Raw genomic sequence first — 19,409 nt, 5'->3', positions numbered from 1 at the left:
ATCCTAATTCTATTGGGATTCGTGCGAAGATTAAAATCCTAATCTTATTAGAATTGCTTTGTTATTTAGAGTCCTAATAAAGTTCTAATTAACAAATCCACATCCTAGTAGGATTACAATTCCTTTTCCATACCTCTATAAATAAGGGCCTAGGGGTCATTATTTATACATAAGTTTTCAAGTATTCAAAACTAGGATTTTTAAGCAGAAAAATCAACCATAACTCTTGCTCATTTTAGCCGAAAATAATAGTACCTTAAGGGCGATTCTAGTTGGTCAATCTTAAGGCGGATCCGGACGTGCTGTGGACTATCTACGGAGGGACGACACTTGGAGTCCTAAAAGACTTGTTCTTGTTCGGTTCGGGCGCAGCTAGGGAAGGCACGCAACAAAGAGTATGCATCTAAATTATGCTATATGATTATGTGTAAATAATATGTATTCCTGGCTTAATGGTTGTTTCCGCATGATTTATGAATTGTCATATGTATCATAACCTAACAAAGGCAACATCATTTGTAACCGAAATCAGAAATCAATTCCATAATTCAAAACGTTTGTAACTGAAAATCTGAAGTTTAATTTTGCAATCAAAACGGAAACGAGAATCAAGGAGCCGTTTCGTAAATCAAGCGACATTTACGAAGTGTACTTTGTAACTGATATTTCTCATAAATGTTGGACTATCCTTTACAACTTGGCCCAAAAAGGTGGCCGCAGTGCGCACGTACCACGAACCGGCCAGATGGCAACGGCGGCGTGTGTGGGAATGCCTCCTTCTAGTCCACTTCAAACATAATAAAGCTTACTACTTTATTTAAACTAAAGAAAATATCATTTTTTCCTCAATGTGGGACAACCACTTTAATATTATATAGTAAGATTCAAAGCCATCCTTTTGCATTTCTACCAATGTGGGACACACCCATTTTCACAAAATGGTGGACTTTAAAAATTAACTCTTTGCATTATATCCAACAATCCCCCACAAATGCAAAGACCCATTTGAAAATAAGGAAAAGAATTCTGAGCATTTTTTATATAAGGTTTGATACTTAAATGTTGGTGTCTTTCGATTGAACCAACACATAGTGAAGATTAGGCAATTTCTTTATTTGAGAGAGTGAACAGATCTGGACCTATCCCAACCAATAAATAAAACCCAATAACACATACCATACCTTAGATCATTATGAGTTCCGCGATAGCCAACCAACAACGGCCATTATAATTGGGATGCTCATGAGTGCTCTAGAAAAACTTGCCCAAGTTTTCCATAGAAGGTGGCTAAACCTTCACACTCAAGTAGGTGATTTCATCAAGTCTATCACATAGACCACCCATATCCTGGGATATGAAATCATTAAGAGCTATTGCTCAACCTCTCAATACACATGCGGTGAACTCATCAAGTCCTTCTCATAAGGACCACCCAAATTCTGGGATATGAGTTTCATTAAAAGCTACAAGGCTTAACCTCATAAAAAAATGTACAAGTCTTAGGAATGGAAAGTGTACAAGAATGAGTATTTCCATGGCTTCGTTAGACCACAAGAAACCTTGTGTGAACAAGGTCGGGTGTCCACCATGAATTTCTCAACTAACGGGCTTAAGTCCCACTTCACTCGACGTATCAAGGACTAATCTTCTATTTAGTCCCTTAGTTAGAGGATCTGATATATTCCTCTCAGATCTCACAAACTCCATAGTAATTACACCACTCTCTATTAGTGTTCTCACAGATTCATGTCTCACATGAATATGTCTCTTTTTGCCGTTATAGGCACTGTTTTTAGCAACACAAATAATAGCTTGAGAATCACAATGTAGAGATACAGGTGGAGCAAGACGCCCCCACAATGGAATATCAGCCAATAAGTTTCTTAACCACTCCGCCTCTTGGCCGGCCAAATCCAATGCAATAAATTCGGACTCCATAGTTGACTGGGCAATACAAGTCTGTTTAGTAAACTTCCAAGAGACGGCTGCTCCGCATAAATTAAATACATATCCACTAGTGGAACTCACCTCATCATTACCAGATACCCAGTTTGCATCACAATAACCTTCTAAAATAGCAGGAAATCCAACGTAACGCAAACCCCAATCCATAGTAACCCTAAGGTACCTTAAAAAACGTCTAAGAGCATTCCAATGATCTCTACTAGGGTTATGGGAATACCGGCTAAGCCTACTCACTGCATATGCTATGTCAGGTCGAGTGTAATTCATAAAAAACATTAAACCCCCAATTATTTTAGCATATTCAGATTGAGACACACTATTTCCTTTGTTCTTTTTCAAGTGTATGCTAGCATTATAAGGAGTTTTAACTGGCACAACATCAAAACTGTTATATTCTTTAACATTTTTTTACATAGTGATATTGAGACAATGAGAAACCATTACTAGTTTTGGTGACTTTAACACCCAAAATCACATCAGTTTCACCCATGTCTTTCATTTCAAATTCAGAGGATACAAACATTTTAGTTTCATTAATAGCATCAATATGTGTACCAAAAATCAACATATCATCTACATATAGGCAGACAATAACACAATCAGAACCAAATATTTTTTAGTACACACAAGCATTAGCACGGTTCACAATAAATCCAAAACTCAAGATAGTTTTATGAAACTTTTCGTACCATTGTTTTGGAGCTTGTTTCAAACCATATAAATATTTCTTTAACTTACACACTTTATTTTCCTGTCCTGGAACTACAAACCCGGGTGGTTGAACCATATAAATTTCTTCTTTTAAGTCGCCATTCAAGAAAGCAGTTTTTACATCCATTTGATGCACAATTAACTTATAACTTTAAGCTAAGGCAAGTAAAGCACGAATAGTGGCGATCTTAGTTACAGGTGAGTAAGTATAAAAGAAATCAACACCAAACTTTTGTGTGAAACCTTTAATTACAAGTCTTGCTTTGTACCTGTCAACTGCACCATCAGTTTTCCTTTTCCTTTTAAAGATCCATTTACAACCAATGGCTTTGCTACCTTTAGGTAATTCAACTAGTTCCCATGTAAGATTAGACATAATGGACTCTATTTCACTGTTAACCGCTCTTTCCAAAACTAGCATCAATTGAACTCATGGCCTCATCAAAAGTTTTAGGATCATCATCAAACAAGTGAAGAAATACAACTAATTCATCTATTTCATCCACATCATTGAGTTCAGACAAAAATACAGTTAAAAAATCAGGACCATAACTAGTTTCAGTTCGGCGCCTCTTACTTTTCCTAGGTTCTACAACATCAGGTTGAATAACAGGAGAAGATAAAGGCATAGAAGATGAAGAGGGAACAGAAGTAGAGTCATCATCGGAATTATCACGTGAAACCACATTATTCTTTAAAGGGAAAATATGCTCAAAAAATCCAGCATCTCTAGATTCACACATTGACCTATCACTCAAGCACATGAACCTATAACCTGCACTATTTTCAGCATAACCAACAAACACAACATCAAAGGTCTTTGGACCAATGCTTTCCCGTTTAAAGGAGGGTAAACCAACCTTAGCTAAACACCCCCACACTTTCAAGTATTTTAGGTTGGGTCCATGACCTTTCCACAATTCATAAGGGGTTTTGTCTAACTTCTTATGGGGTACTTTGTTCATCACATAATTAGCAGAAAGTACAGCCTCCCCCCATATGTTATTAGGTAAGCCAGAACTAATCAACATTGCATTCATCATTTCCTTAAGGGTTCTATTTTTCCTTTCAACAATGTCGTTTTGTTGGGGAGTATAGGGAGCAGTAAGTTCATGAATAATTCCATTTTCCTCACAAAGTTCCTTTAAAAAGGTTGTACCACCACCTCTATCAGACCTAAACCTTTTAATCTTACGGTCTAATTGATTTTCACTTCTGCCTTATAAATTAAGAACTTTTGTTCTGCCTCATCTTTGGTTCTTAAAAGATACACTTTGGTATATCTAGAATGGTCATCTACAAAAGTGATATAATACCGTTTGCCGCCTCTGCTTTCGTATTCTTAAAGTCAGCTAAGTTTGAGTGAATTAATTCAAGCAATTCAGTTTGTCTAGAAGTGACTGGTTTAAAGTGAGTTCTAGAATGCTTAGCTTCAACACAAATTTCACACTTACTGTGACCATTACTATTCAGATTAGGAATTTGATACATTGTTTGCAAACGTTTTAAAGAGCCATAATTGACATGTCCTAATCTACCATGGCAAATATCAACAGACTCAAGCAAGTAAGAAGAAGAAGAAGTCTTATTCATAAAATCAACAACAGATACAGTCTCTAAAATAAATAAACCACCAGACAAATATCCCTTCCTCGCAAATTCCCCATTACGAGATAAAACAAGTTTATCACCCTCAAAAACAAGTTTCACACCAGCTTTGTTAAATAGAGCACTAGAAATTAAGTTCCTGCGAAGAGAAAGGGACATACAGTACATTTTGCAACGATAAAGATTTTTCAGAATTCAGTTTTAGGAGAATTTTTCCTTTGCCAAGCACCTCAGAACTGCTTGAATTTCCCATAAAGACCTGTTCACCTCCCGTAAGTTCTTTGAATTCTGCAAAGAGTTCCTTATCTGAACAGAAGTGCTTAGTTGCACCTGTATCAACAATCCATTCAGTTTTATTATCAACTAAAATAATTTCAGAAATTACAGCAGCAATAATTTCATTAGTATCTTCAGCAATATGAGCTTGATTCTTGGTTTGATCCGGTTTCTGGCTATTGCTTGGAACATCCTTGCGGTTGTAGCATTGCCAAGCCTTATGGCCTGACTTACCACAAACATAACAACCACCAGATCCTTTCTCTGACTTCCCATTTTTCTTGAAGTCTCCACCTTTCTTACCTTGAACACCAAGTTGTTTGGTATTCTGATTCTTCTTCTTGAAATTTCCAGAATTCTTGTTTTGTTTATTAAACCTGCCAGATTTTGGGAAAGAAGATTCCACAATGTTAGCTTTAACAGAAAGTTCATAAGGAGAAGAATCCTTATCCTTCAACTGGTTAGCTTCTTGGATCTTCATGTGGCTGACCAATTCTTCAAGTGACATATCTTTCTTCTTGTGCTTGAGATGATTGCGGTAATTGGACCATGAATCAGGAAGCTTCTAGCTCAGAACATTGGCTTGCAGCACCTCACACATCTTCATACCTTCTGCCAGAATATCAGCAACCAGATTTTCGTACTCATGGACTTGATCCATGATTGTCTTGTCATCAACGATCTTGAACCGTAGCCACTTTCCCGTAGCATACTTCTTCTTGCAAGCATCATCTGTACCATATTTCTTTTCCAAGGTCTCCCAAACAGATTTAGCAGATTTTTTATTGATGAAAATATCAAAAAGAGAGTTACCCATATGACTGAGAAGGTGACATCTAACGAACTTGTTGTGCTTCTCAAACTTGGAGATCTGTTCATCAACATTTGGTGTGGCAGTGCCAGCATTAGATGTCTCGGTGAGAGGATGTTGAGGACAGTCTTGAACAAGGACGTAGTCAACCTCCAACTGCTAAAAAAAAGTCAGTAATTTTTTAGCCCATCGTTTGTAATTGGTACCATCGAGAGGTTCCAATTTGGAGAGATCAGGAAGAGTTTTGATGAGTGATGAATCCATGATCAAATTTCACAGTAGGAAAATTTTGCTTCTAAATTGTAGGAAATAAGACTGTAAAATCCAAAAATGATAAGAAAATGTGGGCCAAATATTTGATGTATACAAAGTTGTGGCGTGTTATAGAACATTGTCTTAGAAGCCAAATTCGCCCCAAAAACGGTGCAATCAAAATAGGCGTTGCCCCCCAAGATTTAACACAACAATTCGTTTTAATGTGCACTCAAATAATACGAACTTTGAAACTCACAATTTGCTCAGAATAATAAGGTTTGGAAAACATAAAGGAGAAGGAGAATGAGAATATTTTCGGTGTGTTCAAATGAGCTACCAAAACCGGTCTATAAAGGCAACATCATTTGTAACCGAAATCAGAAATCAATTCCATAATTCAAAACGTTTGTAACTGAAAATCTGAAGTTTAATCAAAACGGAAACGAGAATCAAGGAGTCGTTTTCGTAAATCAAGCGACATTTACGAAGTGGACTTTGTAACTGATATGTCTCATAAATGTTGGACTATCCTTTACAACTTGGCCCAAAAAAGTGGCCGCACCGCGCACGTGCCACGAACCGTCCAGACGTCAACGGCGATGTGTGTGGGAATGCCTCCTTCTAGTCCACTTCAAACATAATAAAGCTTACTACTTTATTTAAACTAAAGAAAATATCACTTTTTTCCTCAATGTGGGACAACCACTTTAACATTAAATAGTAAGCTTCAAAGCCATCCTTATGCATTTCTACCAATGTGGGACAAACCCATTTTCACAAAATGGTGGAGTTTAAAAACTAACTCTTTGCATTATATCCAGCACTTCTAACTTTTTTTTTTGAAGGTAAACCAACACTTCTAACTTGCACACTTGCAAATGGACATTACTTATAATTACGGAGTAGTAAAAATGCAAAGAGTTTTTTTACATATAAAAAATATATTAAAAGAATTTGATGTAATTAATTATCTCCAGCTTCTATGTGTTTAGTGAATTGAGTTTTTTCCCTATATTTATGGTGGGGTCTCGTTTTAATATCAAAGCAACAAGTGTTTTTGGGCCTTATATTAATGACAAAACATTGAACACAACTCCAGCCATTTATATCCAGTTGGATGTCCACGTGGATCTCTACCTCAGCTGGGTAGTTTACCCGATGGGTAGATGTAGCCTTCTCCATTTAACTATATCAAATCCATTATCCGGGAAAACTAAAAGCCATCTATTCGCTCAATCTCATAAAAATTGTTAATTTTCTTATACTTAAAAAGTTAAAGGGTCTTCATCCTCTGGCCACTCGAGTATCGTGGAGGTGGTAAGTCGTAACATGTACTCAACTGGTCAGATTACATGGGGTTGTGTTTCTCGCATGATTTAAACCCCGGAAAAACTATATATTTAATTAAAATTTCGTCTTATCTTGTTGGTCTAATTATCGTTCTTCTTTAACACCATTAATATTTTATCTTTTTGTGAAATTATTTTCTGAAATCTGTTAAACATAAGTTATTGAGGATCTCCCTCTTCTTGTAAAAAAAGAAAAAGAGAGAATCTCCCTCTTGTTACAGGAATGAGGGATTTCTCACAATAATGTTGGAAGATGTGAAAATTCGCAAAATATGTCTCTTGTGAAGTTAATCCCAAACTGCGGTCCACGTCATCAAGAGTTGGCAAATTTTGCTTTTTTTTAAAACGGTTCAACCTCGAACCGCCAATTCAAATAGCGGTTTAATTTTGAAGAAATCGCTATTTTAATTGGGGGTTTGCTTCTTGGAATTACATGGTTTCGGATTTTGTTGAAAATGGGATGATGGAGGAAACTGAGAGGCCGTTTTCAGCAATGATGGAGAGGAATAGTGTATCGTGGGATGTGATGATATCGGGGTATGCAAAGCGTGGGGATCTAGATTCATTTATGATGCAGTTTATGATTGATCTGTTTAAGAGGCTGCTCGGACTGTATTGATAAATGGGAATGGGCAGTGTGTCACTTTAAAGTAAAACCACCAATTGAGGTAGCGGTTTGCCTACACCAACCGCTATTTCAACCGGCGGTTTTATGCTGATTGATTAAAAAAAAACTCAATTTTCTTGATGACGTGGATGGTATTATGAAAATTAACTTAAAATGGGACATATTTTGGAAACTGCATTTTCTAGTATTATTGCCGGAAATCGCTTCACACGTAGAGAAAATATATCCAAAGGTGTTATTTTCCTTCAACTGATCAGTTTTGCTCATTTGAAAATTGTTAAATCAGTACACAAAAGAAACACCCGGATACCGGGAAAAGATAAACTTTATGAATACTATGAAGATCAGATGGAATATATAGTTTTAACACAAAAGCTGTGATACAAATCCAACCCACACCAGCATAGTTGCTAGTATTCAATTTTCATAAAATCCACCCTGGAATATCACTAAATTTATAGATGCAATATGATTATGCTTGTTGAATCAGTTTTAATCTCTAATGAAATATAGGCTCAGCAATTTGCGACAATATTATCAGAAATCTTACATAATTGGCAAAATCTTGGTTTAAAGACAAACCCAAAAATGCTACCAACGCAGTGTACAACCAAGCTGCAGCTGCAAATGTTGAGAATTTGAAGAGAAACTTCACCCAGCACTAAACTGACACTTAAAATTACATAAATTATTGCTGGGTATGCTAATATATCTGAAGCATGAAAATCTCTACTATTTTGATACAGCAGTTGCAGAGAAATAGCTGATTACATGTGAGCTGTAAGTTAATTGGATGAGCCACAAGTTTGGCAGCAGATCGGCTATATTAGCTGGGTAAGAGTAAGACCAACCTGTACAAGAAAAATTATGGATTTCTCCCAAAACGAAAAGTGACTCCCTACTCCAGAAGCAAAACAAAAAAAAAAAAATCACTGGTTTCAGCTATCTGCGGCAATCATTTTCTAGCCAAATTTGTGCTCTAATCTTTACATTGATATTACCTACTACTCACTCTGCTTCAACGGCCAGCAACAAACAATGAAGCAGAAGATACTTGATTTCCTTCAGCCTGCATCTTTCTGATTTTCGCCTTGTCTATACGTGCTCTTCTAACTGCTTCTTGGATATGGCGATCATGATCTTTCAACATCTGATCCATATTGCTTGAAGGGACTATTAGAGGTCCTGAGTAGTGAATTTTGCTCCCCTTTGATCCATAACCAAGCTGGAAATACAATGCGGAAGTTTAGGGGCACGGAAAGGAAAACAAGACAGCCTACTCAAATTAATTCTAGTAATTAATTCAAATTCAAGACAGCCTACTCAAATTTACTTTAAGTAAAGTTAAAGGTTTTAGGGTGTACCAAAATCCAATTGATCAAGCTTGGTTTAGTACTAAGGTTAACATGCAGCTGACAAAGGGAAAATGAAATAAAGAAAGAACTTACAAGCACAGGATCTTTATTGCTACTTCTTCCATCTTCATTTTGATGAGAATTTGCAGGGCCCTGCATTTGATCTCGCCTTTTCATGGACTCTGATGATACTTCTTTGAATGATCCAGGGAACCTTGATACTAGTTTCGGAGCACCAGATTGCAGAGAACTAGACTTTTCTCTCTTATCCTCAGATAAGAAGCTCCTCCTTGCTGCCATTGGACCAGAAAGTGTTGATATTTCAGCACCATTTGACACTTTGGAAACATCATCCATGTTCTTGCCAGCCTTCACCCATGCTGCTGGATTAACAAGTGGTCCTGAATGTGATGCTCTCTTATGATGGTGTCCATGCCGGCTTATACCAGAATCTTCTCTTGCTTGAGATATTCTAGGGGGTTCAATCGGAAAGCCGGAAGCAACCTCTTCCTGGTGGGGGTTGAACTTCTCACTTCGGCTCTTTGAATTAGATTGAGCTTGCCTCTTCTGAAAAAAGCATATACATGAGGACAGCGATAAAAGCTCAAGAAATGGAAAGTAACAAGAAGTAGATTTTAAAAACAGAATCTCTAGTAAAAAGGTCACCGACATGATTTTTTGGCACAAAAGAGTTACATCAGCAAAGGAGGAACATGGAGGGGGGGATAACAGAATACATTTTACAACTGTTATCGAAGGACGTGATGTGACTTGACTACTCAGAAAGACATTAAATGCAGATCAGCTATTTTCGCACATCAAAGTATATGATATCTACTAACTAACCAGACTCGGTATCACTTCCAGTTTCCAGTTTTATTTTGAAATTTTAAATTTGATTCTAGTTTTCAAAATATATAATTGAAAACTCACAACGATAACAAACGTCACTAAGCTATCCTTCCATGCACACAGTACTATCTTCCACCCATCAACAATTTACTAACACGGCCAATACCATATTGCAAAAAATATCACAACCTTAGATATTAGTGAGCATTCAACATCACAGATCTTATACGACGTCGGGAATTTCATCTCCAATTGATGATGAGGCTAGAATCTCCATGCGGAACACAATTTTTCAAAATTAAAAATTAAGTCTTTTTTCGCTAAAAGAAAACACTTAAACACATCAACAGCCTTTGTCAACCGCTAACCTTTGTTTAATGTTCTCAGTTTTATGAGGTGTAGTTGCGGCTTGTGAACATTCAAGGAATGAAGATGATTTGGGAAAATGAGGCCTTTAAATACCAGGTTTTAGCAAATGAGCGGATTGTAAAAATTGCTTGGATAGAGGCATAAAGTATAAAAGGGGTAATAGAAAACATCTATTATTGTGAAACAAACCGGGATAGAACTGGCGGTAGATCAGGGGGAATGAGGGTAATGATTACCCACTTTTGAAGCTATCAGTAGGGTAATGTATTAGTAGAACAACCCCCACAAAGAGGGTAACATTTTCTCAGTTGCACTACATCGTCCCTTATTACAATCCTAAACTCGTTTCCATTCTCTTTATTTAGTCCCACTCTTCATTACCCCATTTTGAGAACGAGAAAATGATAAAATAACTCTTTATGTAATTCAAGCAGCAAAAGGACAAACAGCTTGATTGTCTACTCTTTTTTTGGGGTGAGGAAACATTTTGTTACCTTTTTATAACTTGGTTGTGGCACTCCTGCTATGTGTACTCGAGCTAACTTAGCAAATGCAAGGTAAGTGCCAAAAGTTTGTTTAGATAATAGAGTTTAAAGCACCTTAGCACACTCTAAATTAAAATAAGTCCAACCCACGACCAGTCCAAATCTGAGACGTCCAGCACAGATATGATCCATAGACATGATGTTTCCTGCCTTAACTTAATTAATGCGGGGTTCAAGGCACCGCATTACAACCAATAATTGAAAACATGATGATTTTAGGCATTCCGTTCTGCAGAGTTTGGTGACCCCTACTATGCTCATATCTTATATTCTATATCCATTGAATTTATTAAATAAAATTACCATAAAAAACAGTGCGAAGACACCATTGAAATAAATACCTTTAAAATCGTAAAATGCCAAATGGACAAGTCGTAACTTGCCCTAAATGGACAAAAATTGCAAACAAAAGTCTTGCAATTTTGCAAGGACTTTGAACATACTTTTACTACCTTATATTTCCTCTAATCTTTTCAACTAGTTGACACCTTGATACTGACCTATTTGACCCAAATAATCAAGTTGGACTTAAATCAGTCAGGATTCAAGTCATGTCACCTTTAGGAAGATCTAGAAGCGATTGCATGCATATTAACTTGCCTTCTTGTATAAAATTCTACTATTACTTCCCCTTGCTTCCCTTCCACAACATCATCAAACCCATACAAACCCGAGAAATGTAGAGTCTGACCACTAACCAGTAAAGACAGGCCAAATATTGAAAATAGTAAATAACTTTTCACCTTAAGAAAAAGATGGGAAATTATACAGCTTAAGCACAGAAAAGGCTCTAGCAGAGTGCTAGAATATAACGAGATCGAGATGTAATATGTGTTTAAAGTTACTTTAAACATGATAACTACTATTTAAAAATATTGCATCTTCAAATAATCCATAGGCTAAATCTGATAATTTGTGGAGCATCCAGCATAATAACAGAAAATTAAGAACAGAAAAAGTACCTGCATGGACACAACTAATTCAGCATTGGCATCCGGTGCAGGGATGGCTCGGGATTCTCTTGTTCCCCTTCTTTCAGGGTCACCCCTATTGGCCCTGCTCCCAGCAGCTCCTTGTCTGCATGTATGCAAAACTTCTTTAGGTTCCTCAGTTCTCGTAAAGAAATGGGGGGCGGGGGGTGTCATGAGACTCATGACTACTTTCTTTCAACATATCCTCTTTCTGCATGCCATGGACTAACCTCAAACTACAATACAGTGTTTTCCTTGAAAGCTTGAAGTTTGTGAAAAGTAAAACAAATAGTCCTCACTTTAGAAGCCAACGGTAATAGGACCTAAACTTTTTTAGTGTACATATGAGCAGCTCATCTTTTTAACTGCTAGATATAGGAAAGGAAAATGAACTCAGAACTCAGGAGTTCAAAAGATCTTCTCCTCCTATCTGATCACAGGCTCACAACCACCTTGCTTCTGTAAAGAAAATTAAAGTCTCCCTTCTTGCAAAATTTAGAATGTATATCCAAGTTCTCTTAATTCTTTTGTACAAAAAGATGCTAAAAAGACCAATTCTAGTTCGCATGTTGATGTCATCTTTCCAATTTCTCATTTGAGTGTATTTTTTGCATAATATTGGCCACATGGCATGTCTCTTTTTACATTTATTTTTATAGGTTTGTTGTGATCCTGTCGCTGCAGTAATTGAGCATAGCAGATGAGAGTTGCTCTTTGGTTCTTCTCCTCTATCCCTTCCCATTTATACCTAGACTTTGTCTACGCACTATTAGGGGTTGGGTTACCAATTGGGTTCTAGATGGAAGTATAGAACTGCTTTGAGATATAGGAGTTATGTCTTGGGGAAAGAACTGTTTTTTGTTCAGAGAGTACTATCTATACCAGTTAACATTTCTCCGCCAGGATAAGTTGAAGACAGGGGCTTTTCCGATAATTCAGGCCATAAACATCTGCATAAACAGATGAACAAAGGTGTAATGACAAGGGTGCAGCGCCCCAGAAATCTCCTAGGAGTATATTGATTTTACAATGAAATACGGAGTAACATTTACGCATTTCCATTAAAACGGGGGGGGGGGGGGGGGGGGGGGGGGAACAAAAACAAAAAAAATCTTTAGCTCAGCTAGTGCCTAGTAGAATTTTAAAACAGGGAAGCTTTAGATTTTTTACATAAGACCTCTTAAATCAGATGAACATATGCCTCCACACTCTAATTTTTCATTTAGAGTTATGTGTAAATATCTTTTCACAACATTTTTTACATCAGGTAATTCATATCCCTTCTGCCAAAAAGACGAAAATTGAGCAATGAAGGATGTCGAAAAATATTGTTTTAAAAAAGATAAGTGAAATATTAGTAGGATATCTAATTCAAATTGGGATCTTACTTGAATCGCTCCCTTGCCGGACACTAGCGCTGTGACACTGTCGAGAAAAAGAGAGTATGTGGACTAGGTAGAACTTTCCTATTAAGCCTTTGATTCCCTCTGCCTCTCCCATAGTATCTTAATATAGATATTACAGGCGTCATTTCCAATGTATATAAAACTATCTTCCTTGTAGGAAAATGAGATCTCGCCAGGGTGATATCTAATGGATTGTTATGTTTCTCACAGGAGAAAGAATATGACTGAGTTTTAGATCTAGTTTAAACTTTATAATTTAATATCCTTAGTTCAACTCAAACTTCAGACCAAGTATGAGAATACTCTCTCTTGGAGGCTTTTGAACTAGTCATTCACTAGAATGCAGGACATGGAAAAGGCATCTCAGTTGGACTGACCAGCATACTGAATAAGAGGCTCACAATGCATAATAGAATTCTTACCTAACTAATATATGGCTTGTTTCGAAATAAGGGATAGGTGTATACAAGGGTTGAAATAATGAAATGTGTGAGACATCCACATTTATCAGGATTATTCTGGATTTCTATTTGTTTTAAAGTCATTGCACTGTTCACTGTGAAGAACAAAGTGCTGCCACCAATTCTCATCAAAGCGCTATTTTAAATAAAAAAGCCTTCAGCGTCATAGTAAATAAGAAATGCAAACAAAAATAAAATTCTACCTTCTAGCCTCCTCGTCTCTCATTTTTGCATCAAACTCTTTGCTTGGAGGATATTTTGGCAAGCTTGATGGATCACAAGGAAGTGGTTTCATAGCAAAGAACTGAAGAATGAACATTAATACTATTAAGCCCAGAACGCACCTTGAACTATACAAGTATAAGAAATGTAAAATGCTGAAATTGCAAAGAGTTTAACGACGGGGATGAACAAAAGAATACAAAACTCTACAAAAACATCAGTTAATAAACAACATTCGACTAAATAAGTAAAAAACAAATCAGACAGGAGAAGAAAGAGGCGGGGATGGGGTGGGGATAGATGGTGTAGCTAATCAATTCCTGGATCTAATACTAGAAGTCTAGAACAAATCTAATTTTCAGAACATCATCAAGGGTAGCCTAAAGGGTCTCTTAACAAAGGTTTAATAGTCTTATTACAAGCAACATCTTAATGATATACTTGGTTAGTAACTACACGTTTTATAAGCCCGCTGAATGAAGAAACTTTAATCATTTATAGATATAGTGTAACTTCTCATCAAGTAGAAAAAACTTCAACAATTATGAATATCTGATTCATAGACAAATCCAAAATGGCTCGGGGTACAAAAATAAGGCAATCAAATTTCTAACAGAAGTTGAAATGAAGAGGTCAAAGGTTAGAAGTTTGCATGAGCTTGCAAATTAAAGGCTCAAACTACATACCAGGAACACAGAAAAAATGGGATTTAAAAAAGAATATTACTTGATTGAATGTAGAACATTCCACATGAGTTTCTACAAATTACAGCTGGTTAAAGTAACTACCTCACTCTTTAAGGCAGAAGAGGACGAGCCACGGTCAGCAGGATCAACTGAAAGAAGAATTTCCAAAAGACCTAGAGCTGGAACAGGAAAGTCTTTAAATGTTTCTGCAACACGACGAATATATGGTTGTTGGGGTTTGAAGATTGTTGCATGCGGTAATTTTGATTTTCTCCAATATTCTTCAGAAGGCGAGCCACAAAGCTTAAAAATTTTGTGTAATTGTTCCACCTGTAAAACATTGCCAAATAAGAGCATTAGGGCATTTCCAGTTCATATATCAAGATATCAGATCAACAGGGATACTGTAATCATGAAGGGAGATGATAACTTCACCAAGAAGAAAGTAAATGTTGTCAAAAAAAAGGGCACTAACTTTAGTCAAGTCAACAAAATCCTAGCAAAGAGTTCAATTGAACACAAAAATATTACTCCCCCTGTATCACTGATTATCCAAATTGAATCATCGAAATACAAGACCTTTTAAAAGTGTAAATTGATTTCACGTGCGTTTGCACAACAATATAAAGGAATTGTCCGTTGTTACACATGAAAATTCTGCAGCTTGTTACAACAAAGTAATAAAAAACCTAAATCATTATCCATCTCCAGATTTTCAACTTAGCTTATCTTCACAGAAAAGCCATCTGCAAGAACAAGTCAACCCCTCATCCCAAATCTCTATATATTCAGCATTGAACCTACCCAATCTTAACCCCCAAACTAGCTGTGCAAACAAACCAGAAGGTACATCTTTAACTGTATACCAATTGAATCTTAAGTGCACATTGAAACAAAATTATAACCTTGAGATAGGAGTAGACCAAATACCTCTGTTCGTCCAGGCATTATTGGCTTGCCGGCATAGAGTTCAGCAAGTATGCAACCGCTACTCCACAAGTCCACTGATGTACCATAATATGTTGCACCGAGTAAAAGCTCTGGAGGCCTATACCAAAGAGTTACAACTCTGCTTGTTAGAGGCTGGCTTTGATGAGGATCATAAAAGCTAGCTAGACCAAAATCTGCAATCTTCAGTATCCCATTGTTATCAATTAAAAGATTAGATCCCTTAATGTCCCGGTGTAGAACGCCCCTGCTATGACAGTGATCCAGTCCACATAACAGCTGCTGCATATAGCACTTAACCTGAGCATACATATATGCAGGTTAGAAGGTTGAAGCATCATGAAGGAGGAAATAATCTAAAATCTCAAAACCTTAGAAACATCCATAGTTTGATCGATCAACATGTAATAAAAACAAATCTACATTCTAAACCTTCTTAGATGGTACAGACTACAAGGACTAACAAAGACACAGAGAATCCAAAGACCACATACCTGTGGTTCAGTAAACTTTACAGCTGGATGCGATGCAAGCCCTGCAAGGTCATGCTCCATATACTCAAACACGAGGTATAAGCTGCAAGACATCCTTGAGGTAACAAGACCCTCCAGTTTTATTATATTAGGATGGTCTAGTCTACGAAGAATGTGAATCTCTCGTGCCATGAAGCGTACACTTTCAGGCTCCAAGTTATCAAATCTTACTTTCTTCAAAGCAACAATTTTCCTTTGTTCAAGATCCCGAGCTCTATAGACGTTACTGTAGGTGCCCTGGCCAATCTGAGAAGAAATTACACAAATTAACATAATTGACAAACAGTAAAGAAATATGCCAAAACAAATCAGAACGATCAGAATTTTGGTGTGTGTGAGTTAGATGCTTGCTTCATCCGTGGCACTGAGAGACGCACAAATATTTGTTCTGCGAGTGTATTTACAGCAGCGGAGTGCTAGCAGATATAAGGTAGTGGTTAGGTATTGGGAATAACAGCAACAACGTTCTTCGTACTTTGAGATTGGATCAGAAGGTCCTATAAAGGCCCTCAATTCAAGAAGAAGGTATGTTATGCAACAGTTATATATCACATATGGAAGATCAGAAACGATGCTCTATGGAACAACGAAATTGTACAGGTTCATACTACTGAAAAGAAAATCAAATTCATTGTATAAAATAGAATACTTAGCCTAATAGGAGAAAATGTAAGGGCACAAGATAGACAGTGGCTATGTGCTTTGTAATTTTCTGTTTTTGACTAGGTTTTGTTGTTTTTGGCTTTTGTTAGGCCTAGTTTGTACCTAAACCTAAGGTGTTTTAGGGGTCCTTCCTAGAAGGTTTGTCTTGTCACCTTATGCTTACGTTGTAAATGCTATTTTTGAAGCGATAAAAGAATCAGAGCGATCTAGTTAAATCAAGTTATAAATATATTAGAAATAAATATAATAATAAAAAAATAGAGAATGCTCCATAATGCTTGAAACTGCAAGAAGATATCAGGTGCACGTATCAATCACTGCTAAAATTGAATGAGGGTGTAATTTTCTATCAAAACCATCCCACGATATGATAAGGATAAAAACTATTTCCTCCTCCAGTCCTCCTACACCTTAGTGTAAGCAACAGAAGCAATTAAAGAACCTTGTATACAAAACAAGCATCAATATCAAGTAATCCAGACTATCCAGTGTAAATTCCCAAGTGATTATAGCAAACGAGACATATGACCCACCATCAGCACCATCAGTGAGGTTGTATTACCAACTTTTGTCTAATAGTAGGAGACTTTCACTCAAGCATGTGATTTTCCATCTATTCAACTTATTTTGACTTATTTCAGTTTTGATAAATTCAGACAACATAAGTTATGACAAATTTCAAACAAAATAAGCTCAAAAAGTTCTGATGATCATACATAAATTCAGATAAGATAAGTTCATGTATGAGTTCAGTCAAAATAAGTCAAAGTGAACAGAACAGACCCTCAGACAGATAAAGTAGTGATCTAACGACTCCAAAAGCATACCCACGGGATATCCCTAAAGGGTTGCTAAAGAAGTGCATATAAGTAAAAATTCAACATAAGAAGTAATTCTAGTGATTCATAGTACATAATATTCATATACTCCGCATTATTCAACACAGAAGCATATTAACAAGTCAGACAAAAGATCAAGAAAAAATTCGAAACAGCCTGTAACATATGACAACCAAATAATTTTGTATAAAACTCATGTTTCGCAAAATTTCTTACTTTCTTAGGCACAATGAAATTATTACAATTGAACAAGTAAAGCTTTTTCCCAATTTACATAAAGTCTAAGACAAATTAAATACAATCCAATTGACCAATTCGTTCACCTGCATATCAACCAGCATTCAACACTAGTCTAAACAATATACATAACCAATAAACATCAATATCAGCTGACCAACTAAACTGTCTTTTTTTAGTTCCTCTCAAGTCTTAATTATCTAAGTACACCACAATCAAAAGTACCAAATTAAAAAACCAACCAAAACTAATTCTACCGTAAAACCTATGAAATCATGATTACAAGCAAACCAAGTAACCACAGAAAATTGAACCATACCTTATCTAGCTTCTCAAAGGAATCAGCCCGCCGCGGTACCCATCCTTTAATAGCCTCCCCGGCAACGGCAACAAGCCAAGTAGGCCACCCAGCAGCGACCTGCTCTCCTTCGATCGACACCGGTTTCGGAATCGGCCCGCTCCCCAAATGATGAGTAACTACCAACTCAGGTTTCTCCCTCTTGCGCTCGAAACTCTCCCCTTGTAAACGAACACTCCCATTATTCACCTGCTTATCAATCAACATTACCTTCTCATCACCCCCATTACTGCTATTACTATGATTATCATGATGATGATTATTCCGATCTTCCCTCCTCAGTGAGGATACTCTTGACGAAACCCTCACTTCTGACGAAACGGCCGCCTTGCTCGAAAGCCGCTCTCTTGGACTATCCTTACTGTCATCCTCAATTGCCGATGGTTTGCAACAAATGCAACCCATTCTACCCCAATTTCACACAGTCACTCCTCCACTGCAAAATCGCACCCCACCATCAAGCTTTAAAAGGTGAAATCCCTGCAATTTTACTCAATTCCCAGTACCAATCCCTTCTTCTCAACCGAAAAATTGCATCCCACCATCAAATCAAATTGGGGGGAAATTCCAGCAATTTAAGACAATTCCTAGTACAAACTTCAACTACTCACTGGAAAATCGCATCAAAATCAAATAAGGGAAACTCCCAGCAATTTCACACAAAACCAGTACCAAATTCTACTCTTCCACTGCCAAATCACAACCCATCATCAAATTTTGAAAAGGGAAACAATCCCAGAAAATTCAGCTCCAAGATCTGGCTCAAATTCCGGAAAAAAAAAAACCCTAAACTAAATTAAAGAAAAGAAGTGAATGTTTGAGTGAATAAATTGAATTGAATTGAATTGAATTGAATGAAATCATCAAACCCTAGGGGTGAGTAAAAGGAGTAAATTAATAACACTAATTATACTTGAATTAAAACCCAAAAAAACAATGGATCTAGGGCTTCGATTTCCAGAGTAATGAGAGAAGGAAGAGGAGGAAGAGAGAGAAGAAGATACATTAATTTTGCGAGGAGAGAGAAAGTTGTATGATTTCAGAGTTTTTACTGTCGAAGAATTTATATACGTTTTTCTGGACACGGGCAGCTTTTCGAGAGTATAGGAAGAAAGAGGAGAGAGAAAGTGAGAGTGAGACCTTCTTTGTATTGAAGGGGACACACGCGCTTCTTTTGACGCGTGGTTTCCATAAATAGAAATAGGTTATTGACAACAAATTTGGTTTATTACAAAAATGTGTGTTGTCGTTTTTGGGTTGTTAGGAGAAATTAATTTGGAGAGATTATAATACTTAATACAGCTGATTGAATTATTATTATTATTGTTGAGTTAATTTAAGTGTTCTTGGTTATGATTAAT

General features: G+C 36.7%; 1 protein-coding gene across 1 annotated transcript; it reads right to left on the bottom strand.

Annotated features, from left to right (window-relative positions):
- Positions 1-8,316: 8,316 nt before the first annotated feature.
- LOC130465177 (probable serine/threonine-protein kinase At1g54610) lies at positions 8,317-19,146 on the bottom strand. Its single transcript, XM_056834120.1, has 8 exons — positions 18,010-19,146; positions 15,913-16,197; positions 15,401-15,718; positions 14,573-14,800; positions 13,766-13,866; positions 11,687-11,801; positions 9,052-9,525; positions 8,317-8,828 (listed from the first exon to the last, which is right to left on the bottom strand). The coding sequence occupies exons 1-8, from the start codon at positions 18,451-18,453 to the stop codon at positions 8,622-8,624; spliced, it is 2,172 nt and encodes a 723-aa protein (XP_056690098.1). The 5' UTR covers positions 18,454-19,146; the 3' UTR covers positions 8,317-8,621.
- Positions 19,147-19,409: the final 263 nt, after the last annotated feature.

The sequence above is a fragment of the Spinacia oleracea genome, unplaced genomic scaffold (assembly GCF_020520425.1).
Source record: "Spinacia oleracea cultivar Varoflay unplaced genomic scaffold, BTI_SOV_V1 SOVchr0_083, whole genome shotgun sequence".
Taxonomy (NCBI): domain Eukaryota; kingdom Viridiplantae; phylum Streptophyta; class Magnoliopsida; order Caryophyllales; family Amaranthaceae; genus Spinacia; species Spinacia oleracea.
The sequence above is the reverse complement of the archived record's forward strand: the minus strand, read 5'-3'. Positions and strand labels throughout refer to the sequence as shown.

What these genes read in the sequence shown, in the direction of transcription:
- LOC130465177 (XM_056834120.1), bottom strand. Translation starts at nt 18,453, where the DNA reads ATGGGTTGCATTTGTTGCAAACCATCGGCAATTGAGGATGACAGTAAG. An exon ending in TAAAGTTTACTGAACCACAG is followed by an intron (nt 15,719 to 15,912) that starts GTATGTGGTCTT and finishes ATGTATGCTCAG; the next exon opens with GTTAAGTGCTATATGCAGCA. An exon ending in AGAGACGAGGAGGCTAGAAG is followed by an intron (nt 11,802 to 13,765) that starts GTAGAATTTTAT and finishes GCATACATGCAG; the next exon opens with ACAAGGAGCTGCTGGGAGCA.